Genomic DNA, 20,356 nt, shown 5'->3' on the forward strand with positions numbered 1-20,356 from the left:
CCTGAAGCTGCTTCCTACCCCAACTAGTGTCCTTCACAGCCTTATTTACACTGATTTCACTTATTAAGTTGAATTAATGTTCCAGACATGTCTCATCCTTTTACCATTTCTACCACCTCCTCTTACACCATTTCCTGAGCAGCATTATGTGGATTTAAAATACCTCTGTCCATTTCTGTCAGCCTGCTTTTCGCATGGACAAACCAAGTTGTGTGTATATGAGTTCTCTGAAAATGTCTTCACTTTTATTGGTATTCTCCACAATGGTCAAGTCTCATGTGTGTCTTGTATTTGTTGTTAGAAAACAACAAATACTTTTCCCAATTAGCTTGTGCTTGTTCCTTATGCCCTGCAGCTGCCTTAATCAGAGGAAACAGAAACAACTGCACCCAGTTCTCCAACAACTTGGACTGGCTGGTTAGCAAATTGGAGAGATTGGAGTCTTCTTCGGGTATGCTCATTATCATTCTCGTACAAAGCCCCCATTCCTGTAAGGTGGATTATTTAACACCCTAAATCAAAGATACCATGCTAGAAAAAAAAATGACACAAGATAAATGTCAAAGATGCACCAATAGATATGTTGTGTGCGTTGGTGCTGACTAATTGATGAAGTTGTGGCTGTGCAGGCATTCTGGAAGTTCTGCACTGCATTCTAATTGAGAGCCCTGAGGCTCTCAACATGATCCAGAGAGGACACATTAAGTCCATTATATCTCTGCTTTATAAACACGGACGTAACCATAAGGTGAGCAACACATGAACTTCAAATCCTTTCCTCATCCTGTATGTCAAATGTTGGAAGGCTGACCTGCTTTGCAATAACATTTGCCCTATTCCTCCTCTTGTCCTGTCACATCTACCTTAAGATCCTTGATGTGCTTTGCTCGCTCTGTGTGTGCAATGGCGTTGCCGTACGAACCAATCAAAACCTCATTTGTGACCACTTGTTGCCCAAGAGAGACCTGCTATTGCAAACCCAACTGGTCAATGACGTCCAAAGGTCAGAAATCAACTTACAAAGAAACTACTTTTGTCTGGCAAAATTAGTTTATCTTACAACGCAATAGTACTTCAAATTACAAGTGCCCCAGCATATGAGTGCTTCGAGATAATAGTTGTCTCTCAAATAATTGTTATGCTTTAAGTTTCGAGCAGACATTTGGGTTACAAACATCAACGCCAATAGTTGGTGTAGCGAATGTCCCAAGTCGTGTTACGTCTGTATTAGCAAATTAAAGCCGGGTACACACATACATACCGATGTTTCTTCTTGCTGACCAATTAATGCAAATACCAGATTAGTTTATTTCAGTGCCTTTTGTTTGATGTGTATTAAGGGTGAATATGTCCAAATAATTGGCTTCCAAACGTCTCAGAGCCTACAACTGTAAATATTAGACTTGTGCGATATAATGATGAAAATTAAAATAAAAATTTGGCATTTGGCGGGATAGGGCACTTTTATCCCAAGATTGGTGGATATTGTCTTGCTATAAACACCTACTATACAGATCTTCCAGATTTTTTCAGAACACCAAAAAAATACCTTGGCAGAAGTAGTATTGGTGCTAGCAAGTCATTAGATAGCATTTAAGTATTAATTGCACAATTGGGCTATGTTTTTTTATGCTAATATGTAGTCACCAAATTAGTTTGTAGTTTTTGTTCAAACATTTTAAAATGTATAAATAATGTAGTCAGTAAAGTTGTTTTTTGATCCATTTATCTTGCAATAACAAATAAGATCCTGTAAGTTTACATCATCATAAAAATTCAAATTTTAAGTGAATTAAATTGTTATCGTAACACCTATGTTGGTATGACTTTTTAACAACTTTCAAAAGGAAAATTACTTTTGTTAAAATCATTGGCTATCATTTTATTTAGCTCGGAGGAAGAAATTATGTATGACAAGAAAATTAATTAAAATGGCTGACTTGCCTTTTTCTGTCTGTCTTCATTGCCAGTATGAGACCTAACATCTTTCTTGGTGTAAGTGAGGGCTCAGCTCAGTATAAGAAATGGTACTACGAGCTTATGATCGACCAGGTGGACCACTTTGTGACCAGCGAGCCTTCCCACCTTCGAGTGGGCTGGGCCAACACTAAGGGTTACGCACCCTACCCTGGTGGGGGCGAAGGCTGGGGGGGCAACGGTGTGGGAGATGACCTCTACTCTTACGGCTTTGATGGACTCCACCTCTGGTCAGGTGAGAAAATAATGTGTATGTTAGTTTTACATAGTCGGGGCGGTATGGTGTAGTGGGTAGAGCGGCCGTGCCAGAAACCTGAGGGTTGCAGGGTCGCTCCCGCTTCTTGACATCCAAATCGCTGCCGTTGTGTCCTTGGGCAGGACACTTCACCCCTGCCCTGTCGCTGCTCACACCGGTGAATGACTAATGAATGAATGATAGCTGGTGGTTGGAGGGGCCGTAGGCGCAAACTGGCAGCCTCGCTTCCGTCAGTCTACCCCAGGGCAGCTGTGGCTACAAATATCTCTTACCACCACCAGGTGTGAATGAATAATGGGTTCCCACTTCTTATTTTGTTGTGATAGAGTGATTGGAGCACATACTTGTTTTTCACAAAAAAACATGGTTCTACTGAAAATTTGACCAAATCTGCTGGGTCAAAAGTATACATACAGCAATGTTAATATTTGGTTACATGTCCCTTGGCAAGTTTCACTGCAATAAGGCACTTTTGGTAGCCATCCACAAGCGTATTTTTCATTGCCCCATTTACTCCTCTCTGTAAAGCACCAGATCCATTGGCAGCAAAACAGGCCCAGAGCATAATACAACCACCACCATACCTGACGGTAGACATGGTGTTCCTGGAATTAACGGCCTCACCTTTTCTCCTCCAAACATATTACTGGGAATTGTGGCAAAACAGCAACAGTTTTGTTTCATTTGACTACAGAAGTTTCTTCCAGAAGGTCCTTTCATTGTCCAATATGATGTCAGATGGAACAAAAATTGAGCTACCATCAAGCATGGTGGTGGTAGTATTATGATCTGGGCCTGTTTTGCTGCCAATGGAACTGGTGCTTTACAGAGAGTTAACGGGACAATGAAAAAGGAGGATTACCTCCCAGAAGTTTGGTCTTGGGCGCAGTTGGGTGTTCCAACAAGACGATGACCCCAAGCACACATCAAAAGTGGTATTGGAATGGCTAAATCAGGCTACAATTAAGGTTTTAGAATGGCCTTCCCAGAGTCCTGACTTAAACCCCATTGAGAACATGTGAACAATGCTGAAGAAACAAGTCCATGTCAGAAAACCAACAAATTTAGCTGAACTGCACCAATTTTGTCAAGAGGACTGGTCAAAAATTCAACCGGAAGCTTGTGGTTGTCTACCAAAAGTGCCTTATTGCAGTGAAACTTACCAAGGCACATGCAAAAAAATATTAACATTACTGTATGTATACTTTTGACCCAGCAGAATTGGTCACAATTTCAGTGGACCTATTAATAAATCCATAAAAGAACCAAACATTCATGATGTTTTTTGTGACCTACAAGTATGTGCTCCAATTACTCTATGACAAAAAATAAGAGTTGTAGAAATTATTGGAAACTCAAGACAGCCATAACATCATGTCCTTCGCAACTGTGTGTAAACTTTTGATCACGACTGTATATACACTGTTAGTTGTTTAGACTGAACCTGAACATTGCAATATCCCTTAAGTGTGTTTGGATGTATCCTAGGTCGCATCCCCCGGGCCGTTGCATCCCTCAATCAGCACATCTTGACCTCTGAGGATGTGGTGAGCTGCTGCCTGGACCTCGGCGCCCCCAGCATCTCTTTTCGCATCAACGGACAGCCCGTTCAGGGCATGTTTGAAAACTTCAACACAGACGGACTCTTCTTTCCTGTGGTCAGCTTCTCTGCGGGAGTCAAGTGAGTTGTTATTTGTTTGTTTCTGGCCAACACACTCATACATTTGCACAGGCATGATCCCACACTCCACTCACACAAACCCTGTTTGTCTGAAATCTATCTAATCGACCAAACCAACCACTCCTGTCCAAATGTATGCATCCTTAAGGCCGTGAGATTGGATGCAGGTAAACTAGGTTGCTATGGCGACAATAGATAGTGTGAATGGCGTGATGCTAAAATGGAGGTTTAAGATGGAGCACTTTCTCATGAGGATTGGTTCTGAATTTGTTGAGGCAAAATGCCTTTTGCAATGCAGATTTACCTTTTTTAAAACACAGAGAAATGTTCAATTTATTCTACTCCTTGAACAGATGCATGTACTACAGCAGGGATGCCCAACCTTTTTTGCACTATGGACCGGTTTAATTTAGGCATTATTTTCAGGGACCGGCTTTCCACCTATGCCAGATAAATAGAGCAAAAATAAGTGCATGAAAAATACAACTCACTATAACACTGAATTAGTGAGAGCCGTGGGCTTGTGTCTTTGCAATGAAATCCCCAGCAGGTTTCCATCAACCTGCTGGGGATTTCAGATGGAAATCAGCCTTTGGCTCCAATCTGTCACATTTATATTTTATATGTTATTTATGTGCATGGCATCATCTCACAAAGTTCTAACAAATATAAGAAATGGCAACTTCCTATGAGGAGTTTTTTTGTACATTTATAAACAAGCTTATTGGTGTCTAGTGGGACAGGCGAAAGTTAAGTCGGACAAAATGCAGTCATTATTTAATATTTCTCTGAGGCCCGATAGGAAATGCGTCACTGACCGGTACCGGTCCCCGGACCGGTGGTAGGGTACCACTCTATTGCAGCATTCAGACGTGTACAATCCACATCTGCCTAATCTAATCTGTTAGAACAACAGGATGTCAGAAATGTAGTGAATGATTAATTTGATATGAATTTACTTGTGTATGTTTTTTAAAGAGGCTTCACGGTGGGAGAGGGGTTAGTGCGTCTGCCTCACAATACGAAGGTCCTGCAGTCCTGGGTTCAAATCCAGGCTCTGGATCTTTCTGTGTGGAGTTTGCATGTTCTCCCCGTGAATGCGTGGGTTCCCTCCGGGTACTCCGGCTTCTTCCCACTTCCAAAGACATGCACCTGGGGATAGGTTGATTGGCAACACTAAATTGGCCCTAGTGTGTGAATGTGAGTGTGAATGTTGTCTGTCTATCTGTGTTGGCCCTGCGATGAGGTGGCGACTTGTCCAGGGTGTACCCCGCCTTCCGCCCGTTTGTAGCTGATATAGGCGCCAGCGCCCCCCGCGACCCCGAAAGGGAATAAGCGGTAGGAAATGGATGGATGGATGGATGTTTTTTAAAGTTTTAAGTGGCTTAAATTATTAAGGCTCAAACAAAATATTGGTGTTGTAGTGGGGAAATGTTTTTTTTTGTCCAGATACAAGCATCGTGTGGTGTTTTTATCTGTTTGATCTGATTTGTGAATTTCCTCATTCCGTTGCAAGTACTGTTAAGTCTTGTTTACTTTAAATAAATAATCAATGACAACAATGTTCTTTGAAGCTGTATGAGTTCTAGTTTCAAAATTTTATTTAGCAAGTGAGAAATGCTCACAGTTGAACCTGCTGACTCACTGAACATGGCGAATGTCTTTGTCGTTTGTGGATGTGTCTCTTAAGACACATTTCCACTCCTCAATAATTGAGGGCCGCAGCCATAAAGGAATCATTTGCGTCACCACTACTACTCCAATCTTTATTTTGGGCTGGCTCCGGGGAGCAGGGACGGCGGAGACCTATTTTTTTGGAAACTATCAGTTTAACCCATGCCTGCTTAAGTTTAGACGTTAAAGTAGACAAAACGGAAAAGTTGCAACTACAATTAGATCAAAATTATTCATACTCAAGCCAAAGTTTGAATTTATGATTTGTTTGAGGTTATGCTTTCTTTTACACCATACCAAAGGATGCTTTTAACTTCTAGCATTATTTACAAAACGATTACAGAATAATTACTATACAGTATCTCACAAATGAGATTACGTGAGTACACCCTTCACATTTCATCAACATTTTTATCACATTAAAGGCCCAGGGCCTGATCTACTAAAGGTTTACGTGTATTCAAACATGTGCAAACCTGATAACGCACGCAAAGTTTCTCTAACCATGGAAGCGCTGACTACTACGGACATTTCGCGCAGAGTCCACTGCATCCACAGTATGCGTGAGTCAGTGGGCACCTCAGTGTCTGTCTTCATGTATATGCTGAAAATATGCTGATTAGAACACCCACATTGAGATGAGATGAAGATGCAGATGTAATCATTGAGTGCTCACAATATGATTTTTTTAATCCTAATAGTTTTCTGCGGCTGCTGTTTGGCGTCTACATTTACCATGTCTGGAATGTTTGTGCATACTGGCAGAAATACGCACAAATGGCACAAAAGGAGACGATCAGTGCAATGACTGCAATGACAGACAGTAGGGAGAGAGAATATTTTTCTCATGCTGACAATTGACATATTTTTGTCAGAAATAGAAATTCCATCTTTGAACTGATGAATGACTTAAGGGCTGATTTGGAGACAGTAGACACCAAAAATAATCAATATACCTCAAAAACAAAAACTTATTGGAACATGTTTTTTCAAGCCTGTTTCGAAACAGGCCAGTAGGGATGATATACAATACAATATACAGTTGTTCACCTGGTGGGTTTTTCCTTTGTAAACAAGAGTGGATAAACAGGGAATTCCTTCTTTAGCTGCCTCCTTGTTTTATCATTTATTACTGCCTTTGCACATGTCAATCTTTTTACTTTTGTATATAAATCAACGCAAAATCCGGGCTTTGGAGAAATGTTCACCCACTCTGTTTAGCTTGTTAGCTTCCTGTTGTAGTCGAGCGATGATGAAGATGACAGTGGGCTCCTTGACGGACTGATGGGCGACGGCGGCAGGTCCCAACAGGCCGCTCACCTTTACAGGACGCTCACCTTTATAGAACTTTACAGTCTGTGGAAGACGTGGCTGAACTTCCAGCAGAACACCGCATAGTTGGAGAGAGGAAGCCGGTTGATTGCTGCTCAGAAAGTGTGGGTGCCATATGCAAACCCAAAATGCAAGTCCTCTCAAGCAGTAGGATGCTAAAAAATGTCAGATGCATTGCTACAGTCAGCCTTAATGCATTGTTGCAGCTCGATGATTTTTGTGCATGCCTTGCCATGCGCGTTTGCGAGACGAGCGGGTGAAGTGTCCGGTAATGCTCGGGAGTGTGGCTTTGATGTGGCTAAAGATAGAGAGCCGAAGTGTACGAGTATGTTCAGGGTTTAAAATGCGTGCCTGTTGGCGGGTCTGTTGGCCACTCTCCGTCATATTGAGAAATATTTTTTTGGGTAATTTTTTGTAATGTTTTCATGATCGACTGGTCGGGTTTCAAAGATCGACTGAATGTTACTTTGGGTTAGTTGTCAGGTAAAACTGTCATGCAGTCCAAATACAGATCATTCTTTGTTTCAGAATTTCACAGTACAAGATAGGCGCCAGCGCCCCCCGCAACCCCAAAAGGGAATAAGCGGTAGAAAATGGATGGATGGATGTCAGAATCAAATCTCAAAGCTACCCAGTACTTCCCCAGACCAAGACATTTATCTTTGTACTGACTTGTGTTGCCAGTCATAAAAGACAATAATGGCTGTGTTGAGTCATTTTCAGTGGATTGTAAAACAATACTGAACTACAAACTGTGTAAATTACAATTTTAAGTTACACTTTCACAATGTTCTACTGTGACAAAAATGTTTGCTGAAATGTAAGGAGTGTACTGTAGATAAACATTTATTTTGCCTGTGAATATGAATATGCTCATCTCACAGTATTTTCATCTTGTTTTGCAAAGCATGTGTGGGTGACCCAGGGGGCAAAGTAGGTGAAGTATCTTGCCCAGGACACAACGGCGGTGACAAAGAGCAACATTTGAACCAGGAACCCTCCAATCTCTCTGCCTCCTGTGTAGGAAAGGATACCAAGTTTGGTACTCTTATGGCCCTGATTGAATTTTTTCGGTACTATACCTTGTATCGATTCATGTGAAATCAAAGTTGGCCATATTTTTGATAATTGTGCCATCAGGTCCGGTTGCAGACTAAACACCGGCTTAAACATTTGATCGAGGAAATAATCACTCGGGCAGCACCCAGAGCGGACTTGGCTAAGCTGAGTGTAAAGACTTTGTACTGTGGGGCGCAACATAAGAGTAGACTGGCACATTAAGCCCCATGCCAAAGGCTACTTCCTAGTTTGGCAACACACCACACTACTGCCACCTGAAGTCTTGGAATTGCAACTCATGCAAAGGCTAGTATATAATACTTGCAAATGAGACTCATATATGGTATAACAAAACAAGAAAACAACAACTGGATAGCACAGTTATTATAATCAGCTCATGCTCAAATGTATTACTTATTTTATTATTGAACACTTAACATGTATTAACACACACAAAAGTACCACAAATTATACTGTTGATTACCAGTATTGATCTCCAGGGACCAGAAATTTGTACCGCATAGGTTCAAATGTGAATGGTACCCATTTTTACTCCTGAGCCATGCCACCCCGGTATTGCTAGCATTCTAGCATTACTATTCAAACTATCCATCCATCCATGTTATACTGCTTATCCCGCTCGGTGTTGCAAAGAGGTTGGATCTCATCCCAGCTGGACTTGGGTGGAAGGCAGCGTACACCCTGGAAAAGACGCTACCGCACAATTCTAATTAGTGACCATTTTTTATGTTGTCAGGGTCCGGTTCTTATTCGGCGGGAGACATGGCGACTTTAAATTCCTGCCCCCATCAAGTTACGCCCCCTGTTACGAGGCTCTGCTGCCCAAGGAGAAGATGAGGGTAGAGCCGGTGAAAGAATACAAAAGGGACCTAAATGGGGTCCGAGATTTGCTGGGAACCACCCTCATCTCATCACAGGGCTCCTTTATTCCTACTCCTGTGGAAACCAGCCAGGTAATGAACACAGTCATGTATTTTTATTGCATTAGCACTGATAAGACAAGATTGATTTTTTCTTCAGATTGTTATGCCGCCCCATTTGGAAAAGGTTCGAGACAAACTAGCGGAGAATATCCATGAACTATGGGGCATGAATAAGATTGAACTTGGCTGGTCCTATGGCAAGGTGAGAACTTTCACTTTAGTCACTTACAATTACAGTATATCATCAAGATTTGAAAGGAAACATAATCCATGCATTTTGCCATGAGAAATAAATATTTCAATGACACATTTTCTGAGCGTGATTCAGCAGTTTGGATTACTATTAGTATTGATTCACAACAAAAGCCTGTACGTCATCTTGCTTTCTCTCTCATAATTTGCGGTTCGCCCCAAAAAGAGGGTAAGTGGAAAGAAAAAAAATCTCATTGTCCATGCTCAGTGATTTTCATGTCATTTGCCGCTTCTTCATAGTGTATTTGTAGGTAGCACAACCATTTTCTCACTAATGACTCAGTGTTGCTCCACACAAGGGCACAACAGGAGTTGTAAGAGTTCTCCAATACTGCAATAAACCAAGAATAACGCTTACCAGGTACTGTGTTTTTTTTGGTTTGGCATTTAATTATTTATTTTTTGGAAGAGCATAAATGAGGTTTGAAATTGATTATACAAGCACCAAAGGACACTCTCAAATAGTAAAATTAAGTTTTGACTGGAGTTAGAATGAAGACTTGACAGACAATGTTTTATAGCTGTTAAGCCTTGACGAGAATGAGGACTCAGGTGCTAATGGGGTACACAGGCTTTATTTCAGCAGTTTCTTAGAACTCTCTTTAGACAAAGCGATTAAACAACTGGCTACAAATTCTATAGTTGATACACTAGAGTACAAAAAGAAAGGTACCACAGGGCATAAAACAAATGGAAAAACACTCCAAAGGGAGGAAAAAGGCAATAGCAAAATTCTACACTGATCTAATAACAAAAGAACAACAATCTATGATTAGCTAGACAAAAGGAAAATTGCTCATGAAGAGGAAGAGACAAGAAGCTGTAAACAGAACGTATGCTACATTTTAAAGCGCTCCAAGAGGAGGGAAAAAAGGAAGGCAAATCACTATGAAATTAGCTAAAAAAAACTGACAAAAAACTTTGGCAAATCAAAATCCCTCTTCTTCAGAGGGTACAAAGAAATCAAGGAATATGGCGAGACAATACTTAACAACTTGGGACCAGACAGTGGAAGACGGCTGGAGGTACACGACAAGACAATATACTCTGGCAACAAGACACGGAAAGACGAGGACTATAATATACGTACACATCAGAGAGATTTACACAGGTGGGCACATTCAGGCCATCAGGAGAGACATCAGACCAGTAACACAGGAGGAGGAGGAGGAACAAGTGGCCTGAAACAAGAGGAGGATTAGATTTTCAACATAAAACAGGAAGTTTGCCAGACAACCCCAAAACAGGACTTCCCTCACCGCTGTGTGACAATAGCACAGAAAAGACAAATAATTTCCCTTCCACCCCCGATATATACAGGTATAGTGGTAGTTGTCTCTGAATGTTCTCATTCATCCATGTCATTGTCATCTCAGGGCATTAGATCTATTACAACTTGAATGTTTGTGTTGTCTTAAAAGATGTTTTGCCGCTCGTCCGAGTAGGCTTCGTCAGTTCGTGCCCTTAGAATTAGATAGGTCAGATATAATCTAGCGGCTGGGGCCAAAACCCCAAATATTTATACTCTAAAACTAGGAGGGTGTGCCTGTGCAATGTCGGTGTCGCCCTATCGTAGTGAGAAAAATAACTTTTTTGATGCAAATGAACAATCAAAGCCAACGGCAGTCGTTGAAGTGGAATATTCTCTCGTCAGCATTGAGGTCTTTTGTGGCAGAACGATCTCTGTGGATCCTCTACTAGCTGTCCAAAACAGTTGGAATCCCCCACGAAGGCATTCCATTCAGTTGTAAACATATGGCAGAAATGGCATACTGGTCACTTTCTTTGACCAGAATCTTTCTAACTCCTGTTATTTGTTGGAGGCTAAATTGCAGAGTCTTTTAGGAATTATTGAAAGGACAGTGTTGTATGTGGGAGACAGGTGGTTTCGCAGACCACCTCCTCTGTTTAGGGATGGTTTTTCAATCTTGACATAGATGGCTTCCCTCACTCCTATCTGGTTCCATCGGTCCTCCCTGGCCAGAATCTGTACATTTTGGTGCTGTTTCTCCCTAAGGTACAGGTAGACAGTGAGTCTACTGATAAAGCCTACTCGGATCAGTGGCGAAACGTATACGAAGACAAACCAAACAGACCAGTTGCTACCGATTGAATGCCCTGAGATGATAATGGTAGTTGTCTCCAATAAGAACAATAATGATGTTGTAATATACGCAGGTTATTTCCGAAACCAAAATGTATTTTACATTCAGTTACAGTAGTACCTCAATTTAAGTTTAAGTTGAATTGGTTATCTGACAAAGCTTGTAACTTAAACACTTGTATCGTAGCTGAGATAGGGAATAAACGGTGGAAAATGGATGGATGGATGGATACCAAATCACCATCGCTTTCTTTGAAACTTTCTTCGAAACTTTATTTGTTCTCTTTGTTCCAATGATTAGAAAACAAAGTTGTGTCAATCTGTAGCAATAAGCTGTTGCTTGTAAATAAGACCATTTTCCCCCAGCAATTAATGCAAGGATGCTTGTATCTTCAATTTTATTTTACAATTAGCCCAGAGACAGCTCTTACCTCAAAACGTACACCTTTGCAATCAAATACAACCAAACAGAACATCTGTTTTTAATGTATTTTGTATGCATGTAATTCTGCCTTTACAAAGCTAATAATGCTTTTTCGTGGTGTTCGTCATGGTGGGTGTAGTTAGCGGTGGTGTAAAACAGCGCTGCATCATACTGAGAGGTGTTCCTAACAATTTGGTTACCATTATCAGAAGGAACGCATGTCATTGTGATGTAACTACAAGATATTAAGCATTATTATCTATTAAATATTTTGGATTGGACTTTCTTAGGTAGTGCTTGAGCACCTAATACATTTGTGTATATAGTTATCCATATAAATATATAAATTATATATACACGTTCTTGGTTTATTGTATAGTGTAGCCAATACAAACAAACACACCTGTTCTGCCCTAGTAGTAATAAAAAAACAACTGAAGCAATATGTGTATAATATGTGTAACCTATGATATATGAACATCCTCCATCTATTACAACTAATTATATTTTGAAGATGCAGAATTTGCATATGATGAGCTTTGTACTCCCCCTTGTGCTACAATGCAAATCTGCATAGAATATGTTCTTTTTTAAATTTAATTTCTCTAAGCTGTTTCTAAAGTGAATTCCTGTAGCGTTTAGAGCTGGCTGGTGTTCATCACATACACACGCACACACACAAAGTTCAGTGCATGTTTTTTCGTAGACATTCACCATTGCCTTGCAGCATTGCCAAAATGACTTTTTTTGGCATAAAGTGCAGCCTCGAGAGAGGCATTACATTTCTCGCTTTGTATTTCAGTCATACACTGAGAAGAAGTGTTTCCTCATAACATGTTCACTAGAGCAGATTGTTACTTTATCAGTAGCAGCCTGTATTAGACCACATTTCTCTTCACTTGTCAGTCCACTGCGACAAGGCTGTGCTGAGTATAACTTGGTGAGGAAAAAGGGTTGAGTTGACTTAAATGTTGTTTTTGTTCACAGATCAGGGATGATAATAAGCGGCAACATCCGTGTCTGGTGGATTTTTCGAAGCTGCCCGAGACTGAGAGGAACTACAACCTGCAGATGTCCACAGAAACTCTGAAGTGTGTACATTTAGCTAACTCGATATGGTTCCTCAGAGACTTCACTTACAACACAAAGCCATTCAATTATCACCATTTAAACATTTTCATTCCTTGGTATATTGGATGGATGTCAATATTTGTACATTGTGCTATTTAGATTCAAGCAGAAGCTGTGCAATTAGGGCATGACATTAACAACGCTGTCTAGATCATTTTAGCACACCATCACAGTTATTGCTAGTGTTTTTGGCACAACACAGATATCATTTTTGCCATGCTAAGATATCTCAAATAGCTATTTTGTCATGCTAGGAAATAGGATCTGTTGTAGATCGCACTGGAGGAATACAGAAATACAGACAGCAAAACACCACAGCATGATTCAATAAATTTAAATAGGGCGGTCTGCACCACGTTTGCACTTCTTATCAATTGTGCCCGATCACTCACAACATGGCCACTAATCGTGCTGTACATGCATTTTTTTTTTCACGTGTCCCCGTCAAGTTACACAGGGAAATTATATTGTTGATGTAGATGCCCATATCTGCTGTACAGATGTACTTTACAAAAGAGAAGTAGGGGTTACTTCTCTGTTTGCCTTATTTGTACAATGCAATCATTTGGATGTGTTTAATGTTTGGCACAGCTAGGCTTTAGATGGACTGGTTGACCAGTAGGGGGATTTGCTCACCTCCTGCAGCAAAGATGGTATTGTCGTTCCTGGTGCCTTTGTGCAAGAAGAGGCTTCGTGACTTGGAGGGTCTTATCTTCATCCATGCCCATGTCACTTGCTCATTCAGCCTCTTCAGACACCTTCTCGTGTATGGGGCTGCTTGCAGTACCACAGTGACATTGTCCATGTCGCTTCGGAGTGGTGGAAGCCTCTGCCCTGTTTGCAGCCTTATTCCTCCTACGGTCTGACGGGCTCCGCGGAGGATGATTTCAAACGCTCCGACAAAGTGGACTGTGTAGATGGAACACCCCATTGCAATGCCTACTTCCTGACGCTGCCATCCTGTTGTATAATCCTGGAGGCTGAAAAACATCTGAAAGTCCCTAAATTAGCTGGCTACCAGGTTGATGATGGAGACAGGGACGTGAAAGAACTCCAATGCAAACGTATCCTGGTGAACCTAACGGATCGTTCCTCTTTCAGTCACTGTATTGGCCCCTGATGTATTGCTCAAGCTCCTCCTTGGTGGCTTCCAGTTTCCCGCTTCTTTTCTCCTCCAGAAGCTGACGGGCGTGCTTGAAAGGATTCCTCGTGAAGCTAGCTCTTTCTTTCTCCTTTCTTTTCCTGCATCTGCAAATACATTCTGCTCTTCACATGCTGTCCAGCTTCTGTCTCACATCGTCCCATAACACCTTCAGGTCTTCTCTCTCATCTGCCGTTGCTTTCCTCTATCTGCTGCGGAGCTGGCGCCAATCTTGCACTAGGGGGTCAATCTCAGCCTCCCTCCTGCCCTTTCTTGGGGGGAGAATATGCTGCTTCTTGGTGAGACTACCGAATCTAGCTTTGCACTCCTTGTACAGGATGTCCCCAAGACGGTCTAATTTCGTATTTACTTTACCACATAGCAAGTGCTCCAGCAGTATACTGAGGTCTGAGTCCAGTTTCTGCCTTGTCTTCACATCACTTGCTCTAGGCTACTTGATGGTGCACTTTCTTCCTGGTTCCCTCTTTTCTGTTCGCAGGGTGATTGTGGGGCTGGCATGTCTATCTTCGGCATGCTCACATCGCAGGGTGGTACTACTCTGCTCAGGGGGTTTTTCCTCTACCATTCGCATGTCAACAATGTTTGGACCCTCGGCTCTGTGGTTCTCTCCCCGGCTGGGGGTCCTGCTTGTCTTATCTGCTGGAGTAGTGCAAGGATGTTGCATGCTTTTCTTCTCACTATCCTTTTTATTCCTGCCCTGATGAATCCGTAAGCCCCTGTATGTGGTCACTTTCCCTCATCCACACCTGCACAATCGGAAGGTCTTCGTCTCGTTATCGATGTCATTGGAGTTTTGCTCTCTTTAACCCCCGAATGCCTCCTGGTGGCGGAGCGGTCGCAGGGACGTCTCCCTGCCAGCCCCTGCAGTCGACCAATCCTATTGCCTTGACCCCCAGTACTTATCCCTACTCCTCAGCCACAACCAGAAGCTTCCCTTTTCTGCTTCCTCAGCAAGGGCCTTGGTTTCCCTTTGGAACTTAGCCCACATCTCGGAGCAGCCTTGTTGTTGATGTACCGATGAAGCCCCGATAGCCTACTTCCACAGGGTAGATGGTAGTGGACCAGCATGCCTCTCTGCACTCAGCTGCCAGATCTGCTAACTTGGCTGCTTTGCGCTTGTAGGCTGCCTGGATTCCCTCCTCTCAGGGGATGGTGAGCTCTATCCGCATGGCAGACTTGGTAGCAGCAGACCACAGCACAATGTGTGGGTCAGTGAAGTGATGGTGATCTCACAGGGGAACTGGAGCTGTTTGCCGGTGTCGGCCCTCTTACTCCAGTCCCTTGCCAGAGAGAGGACACTGCGGGGGCCTCGTCGGCTGGTGTCTCCATTGCCTTCCCCTGGCCTCACAAACATGACAGGAAGCTGCTTGGCTATGAGCTGGCTGTTGGCCTCTTGTCTACTGCTCTCCAGGACTTTGGCCAGTTTTATCAGGACTTGATCATGCCGCCATCTGTAGTAACCCTGTGTCAGTGCGATCTTGCAGCCTGATAACAAGTGCTGCAGGCTGACGTTGGAAGCAGCGCACAGGGGACAGCTCTCCTCCTGGCCGAACCACTGGTGGAGGTTTCTAGGGCAGGGCAAGGTGTCATAGGTTGCCCTGAATAGGAAGCTGAGTCTGGCTTGTGGCATCTTTCATAGGTCGGCTAAGCTGATGGGTCTGCTGATGATGCCTTCCCAATTGGTCCATCTCCCTTCGCGACCTTGAGACACGGCCTTGATGGTATATTGCTCTTGGTTCGCCCTTGAGACTTCTTCCACGACCATGGCTCTGCATTCCCTCTTTGTGGCCTTGGACCAGAGGCGTGGAGAATCTCCCCAGCAAAGCCCCGCTCTCCCTGCTTGCACTCTGCCAACTATATCCTGGTGTTGGAGCCTGCCAATGGCCTTAGCGACCCCTGGCCCTGCTTTCCACTTCCGGCCTGTTCGGGTGGGTATGCGTGCATTCCTCACTGTAGGATCTGAGGATTCTTCCAGCTCAGGAACCAAACTAGCCTTCTCCTGCTTATAGCCCAGGGTGATGGACTGGATAGGCAGTTGCAGCAAAGTTGCCCCAAATAGGCCAGTGTCGTAGAAGGAACGCGGTATGCCCAGCCACTTTCGGATGTAGGAGTTGGCTGGTCTGTCCAACCTGTTAGCTGTTGAGGATGGAACCTCACACATTTTCAGTGGCCACATAACCCTTTGGTACACTGTGAAGTTGTGGAACCATAACTTGTACTTTCCGGGGAGATGGCTCTTGTTGATACTCAGTAGGCCTTCTGAGAGTTGTTTCGGTTCTGCCTTGCCTGCGTGCTTGTCCGACAGGTCCGCATTGTACTGCCTCCTTACACTTTGATGGACTGGTTGACCAGTAGATGGATTTGCTCACCTCCTGCAGCAAATATGGTATTGTCGTTCCTGGTGCCTTTGCACAAGTAGAGGCTTCGTGACTTGGAGGGTCTTATCTTCATCCGTGCCCATGTTACTGGCTTATCCAGCCTCTTCAGACACTTTCTCGTGCATGGGGCTGTTTGCAGTACCACAGTGACATCGTCCATGTAGCTTCGGAGTGGTGGAAGCCTCTGCCCTGTCCGCAGCTTTTTTCATCCTACGGTCTGACAGGCTCCGCAGAGGATGAATTTGAACGCTGCAACAAGGACTGTGGAGATGGAACACCCCATGGCGATGCCTACTTACAGACGCTGCCATCCTGTTGTATAATCTTGGAGGCTTAAACACATCTGGAAGTCCCTGAAGTAGCTAGCTACCAGGTCGATGATGGAAACAGGGAAGTGGAAGAACTCCAATGCAAACTGGATGAGTTTGTGAGGAACAGAACTAAAACCTTAATTCTAGCCTGATTTAGCCATTCCTTTACCACTTTTGACATGCGTTTGTAGTCATTGTCCTCTTGGAACACCCAACTGCGCCCAAGACCCAACCTCCGAGCTGATGATTTTAGGTTGTCGTGAACAATTTGGAGGTAATCCTCTTTTTTCATTGTCCCATTTAAAGCACCAGTTCCATTGGCAGGAAAACAGGCCCAGAGCATAATACTACCACAACCATGCTTGACGGTGGGAATGGTGTTCCTGGGATTAAAGGTCTCACCTTTTCTTTTCGCTGGGTATTGTGGCCAAACAGCTCAATTTTTGTTTCATCTGACATCACGTGGACAAAGATAAAACCTTCTGGAGGAAAGTTCTGTGGTCAGGTGAAACACAAAATGAGCTGTTTGGCCACAACATACAAATAAGGTTACAGGAGAAGTATCCCACACTTCTCTTTTGTAAATTAAATCTATCCATCCATTCATTTTATTCTGCTTATCCAAGGTCGGGTCGCGGAGGCAGCAGGCTAAGCAGAGAAACTCAGACTTCCCTCTCTCCAGCCACTAAGTCCAGCCCCTCCCGGGGGATCCCGAGGCGTTCCCAAGCCAGTCGGGGGAGACCTAGTCTTCCCAATGTGTTCTGGGTCTTGCCAGTGGCCACGGACGTGTCCGAGGGTCTGACGTGCCCTAAACACCTCTCTTGGGAGGCGTTCGGGTGACATCCTGACCAGATGCCTGAACCACGTCATCTGGCTCCTCTCTATGTAGAGGAGCAGCGGCTTTACTTAGAGCATGGGTGTCAAACTCTGGCCCGCGGGCCAAATTTGGCCCGCCGTGTAATTTCACTTGGCCCTTGAGGCAATATCAAATTAACATTAGAGCTGGCCCGCCGCTGTAACACCGCATTCACCGCTAATACTCTTACTTGCCAACCCTCCCGATTTTCCCGGGAGACTCCCGATGTTTAGTGCCCCTCCCGAATTTCATCCGGGACAACAATATTTGGGGTGGGCTTTAAAGGCACTGCCTTTGGCGTTCTCTATAACCTGTCTCCACGTCCGCTTTTCCTCTATACAAACAGCGTGCCGGCCCTGTCACATAATATATGCGGCTTCTACACACACACAAGTGAATGCAAGGTATACTTGGTCAACAGCCATACATGTCACACTGAGGGTGGCCGTATAAACAACTTTAACACTTTTACAAATATGCGCCACACTGTGAACCCACACCAAACAAGAATGACACATTTCGGGAGAACATCCGCACCGTAACACAACATAAACACAACAGAAGAAATACCCAGAAAGTCTTGCAGCACTAACTCTTCTGGACGCTACAATATACACCCCCCGCTATCACCAAACCCCGTCCACCTCAACCCCCCCGCCGAAAAGAGGCATTCAATATTTATTAAAATTTTATTTGATATGCCATTGATATTTTTTAATTATTAATATTATTTGAAACTCGATTTTGCATGTCACTATAAAGTTATATAAGCCTTGCTTGTTCAATATTCAATGCAAAACGTGTTTGGGTCCCTATTAAAAGGTTAATTAGTTCAACCTCGGCCCGCGGCTTTGTTTGGTTTTAAATTTTGGCCCACTCTGTATTTGAGTTTGACACCCCTGACTTAGAGCTTTTCCCGGGTGACAGGGCTTCTCACCCTATCTCTAAGGGAGAGGAAACTAATTTTGGCCGCTTGTACCCATGATCTTGTCCTTTCAGTCGTAACCCAAAGCTCATGACCATAGGTGAGGATGGGAGCGTATATCGACCGGTAAATTGAGAGCTTTGCCTTCGGCTCAGCTTCCTCTCCACCTCAACGGGCCGGGCTCCAGAGGGGGTCCCCGGTGACCCATGTCCAGGCGAGGGAAATCGGAGTCCTTTGTTTTTCTTTTTCATCGAGATTCTCAAGCTGCTCTTTGTCTGATCCCTCACCAAGACCTGTTTGTCTTGGGAGACCCTACCAGGGGCTTATGACTTAATATTTTTTGCCCGAATATACAGAGGATGAGCTAAGAGTTTTAAAAGCTTTCTGCTGAGTAGATCCAGCTCTATTGAAACACAAAGTATCATGTACCAATATTGCTATGTGCTAAACAAGACATACAAGCGACTAACAAAGTAACACAAAACACTTACTGTGCAATATGTATTATCACTGGGATGTGGACTGATGGGATGTTTATATCTTTCAGCACCGGACTAGTGTACCCTGTTTAGATGATGAATTTATCATAATCCTCACTCCTTAGGTAAAAAATGCTGGCATGAAACGTACATCTTTCCACCTCTTCCGAGTGATATCTTTGCGTCCTAGTTTAATTTAAAAGTTGACCAGTTTCTCTGCTTAGTGCGAGACATGACTTATAACTTAGCAGAAACTTTTACCAACTCAGAGGCGATGCAGTGATCCACCGCTGTGATCAAGGCATCGTGTTACTCAACATTGTTCCTTGATTTTAGCTGTTAAAATAACAACGTTGCTAATATTTGGATAATGAACTAGACACAACATGTAAATTGAGTATTGTGCGGGGTTTTGGATGTTTTTTTGAAGAGTTTATAGGTGGAACAGATGAAACCCATTAGCTACCATTTCAGTTTTTGTACAATTTAGACTGTACAAAAAAGAAAAACGTGTCTTTCTGCCTCAAATAAGGAGTTCTAAGGTTTTTTTTTGGTTTTGTTTGTTTAATGCAGGCTATTTGCAACTACCTCAAAGTAACATTTTTAAGTCAACAATGAAAGAAAACCACAGGCTAGCTTTTTTAAGCCAACAATAAAAGAACACCACAGGCTCGCTTATGTTACCTTCAGTGGTTTAACAAAAATGTTTTTAACAATATCTATGTTTTACACAATAACTAATTGTATTGAATAAACATACTTGACTGTATCAGAGAATTAGAATATTGTGATAAAGTCCTTTATTTTCTGTAGTGCAACTAAAAACATGAAAATTACATTACACATCAACTGAAATATTGGAAGCCTTTTATTTTTCAAATATTGCTGATTATGGCATACCGCTCAAGAAAACTCAAAAATCCTATCTCAAAAAAATTTAATATTTCCTCAGACCAAGTAAAAAAACATTTATAACAGCAAAACAAAATCAATCATTTGAAAATGTCAATTAATGCACTCAGTACTTGGTTGGAAATCCTTTTGCACAGATTATTGCATCAATGTGGCGTGGCATGGAGGCAATCAGCCTGTGGCATTGCTGAGGTGTTATGGATGCCCAGGATGCTTCAGTATCGGCCTTTATCTCATTTGCATTATTGGGTCTGGTGTCTTTCAGCTTCTTCACAATACCCCACAAATTCTCTATGGGGTTCAGGTCAGGGGAGTTGGTAGGTCAATCAAGGACAGTAAGGCCATGGTCAGTACACCAGTTACTGGTGGTTTTGGCACTGTGGTCAGGTGCCAAATGATGCTGGAAAATCATCTTCTCCATAAAGCTTGAGAAGCTCTGACTTTATCACAATATTCAAATTTTCTGAGACAGTCCTGAAGTTTATCGGTAAGAATGATT

The 20,356-nt window shown here is 43.0% G+C and overlaps 1 protein-coding gene across 4 annotated transcripts in view; it reads left to right on the forward strand.

Moving 5' to 3' along the window:
* LOC133549610 (ryanodine receptor 3-like) overlaps window positions 1-20,356 on the forward strand; it is a 373,912-nt gene that overhangs the window by 188,065 nt on the left and 165,491 nt on the right. For all 4 annotated transcript variants that reach the window (XM_061895194.1, XM_061895196.1, XM_061895195.1 and 1 more), the window contains exons 15-22: window positions 356-451; window positions 630-748; window positions 870-1,003; window positions 1,971-2,212; window positions 3,722-3,914; window positions 8,737-8,953; window positions 9,021-9,125; window positions 12,691-12,794. In XM_061895194.1, the coding sequence (XP_061751178.1) occupies window positions 356-451; window positions 630-748; window positions 870-1,003; window positions 1,971-2,212; window positions 3,722-3,914; window positions 8,737-8,953; window positions 9,021-9,125; window positions 12,691-12,794 (1,210 nt within the window). The remainder of the gene's footprint in view (window positions 1-355; window positions 452-629; window positions 749-869; window positions 1,004-1,970; window positions 2,213-3,721; window positions 3,915-8,736; window positions 8,954-9,020; window positions 9,126-12,690; window positions 12,795-20,356) is intronic.

This window comes from Nerophis ophidion, linkage group LG03 (assembly GCF_033978795.1).
Source record: "Nerophis ophidion isolate RoL-2023_Sa linkage group LG03, RoL_Noph_v1.0, whole genome shotgun sequence".
NCBI lineage: Eukaryota > Metazoa > Chordata > Actinopteri > Syngnathiformes > Syngnathidae > Nerophis > Nerophis ophidion.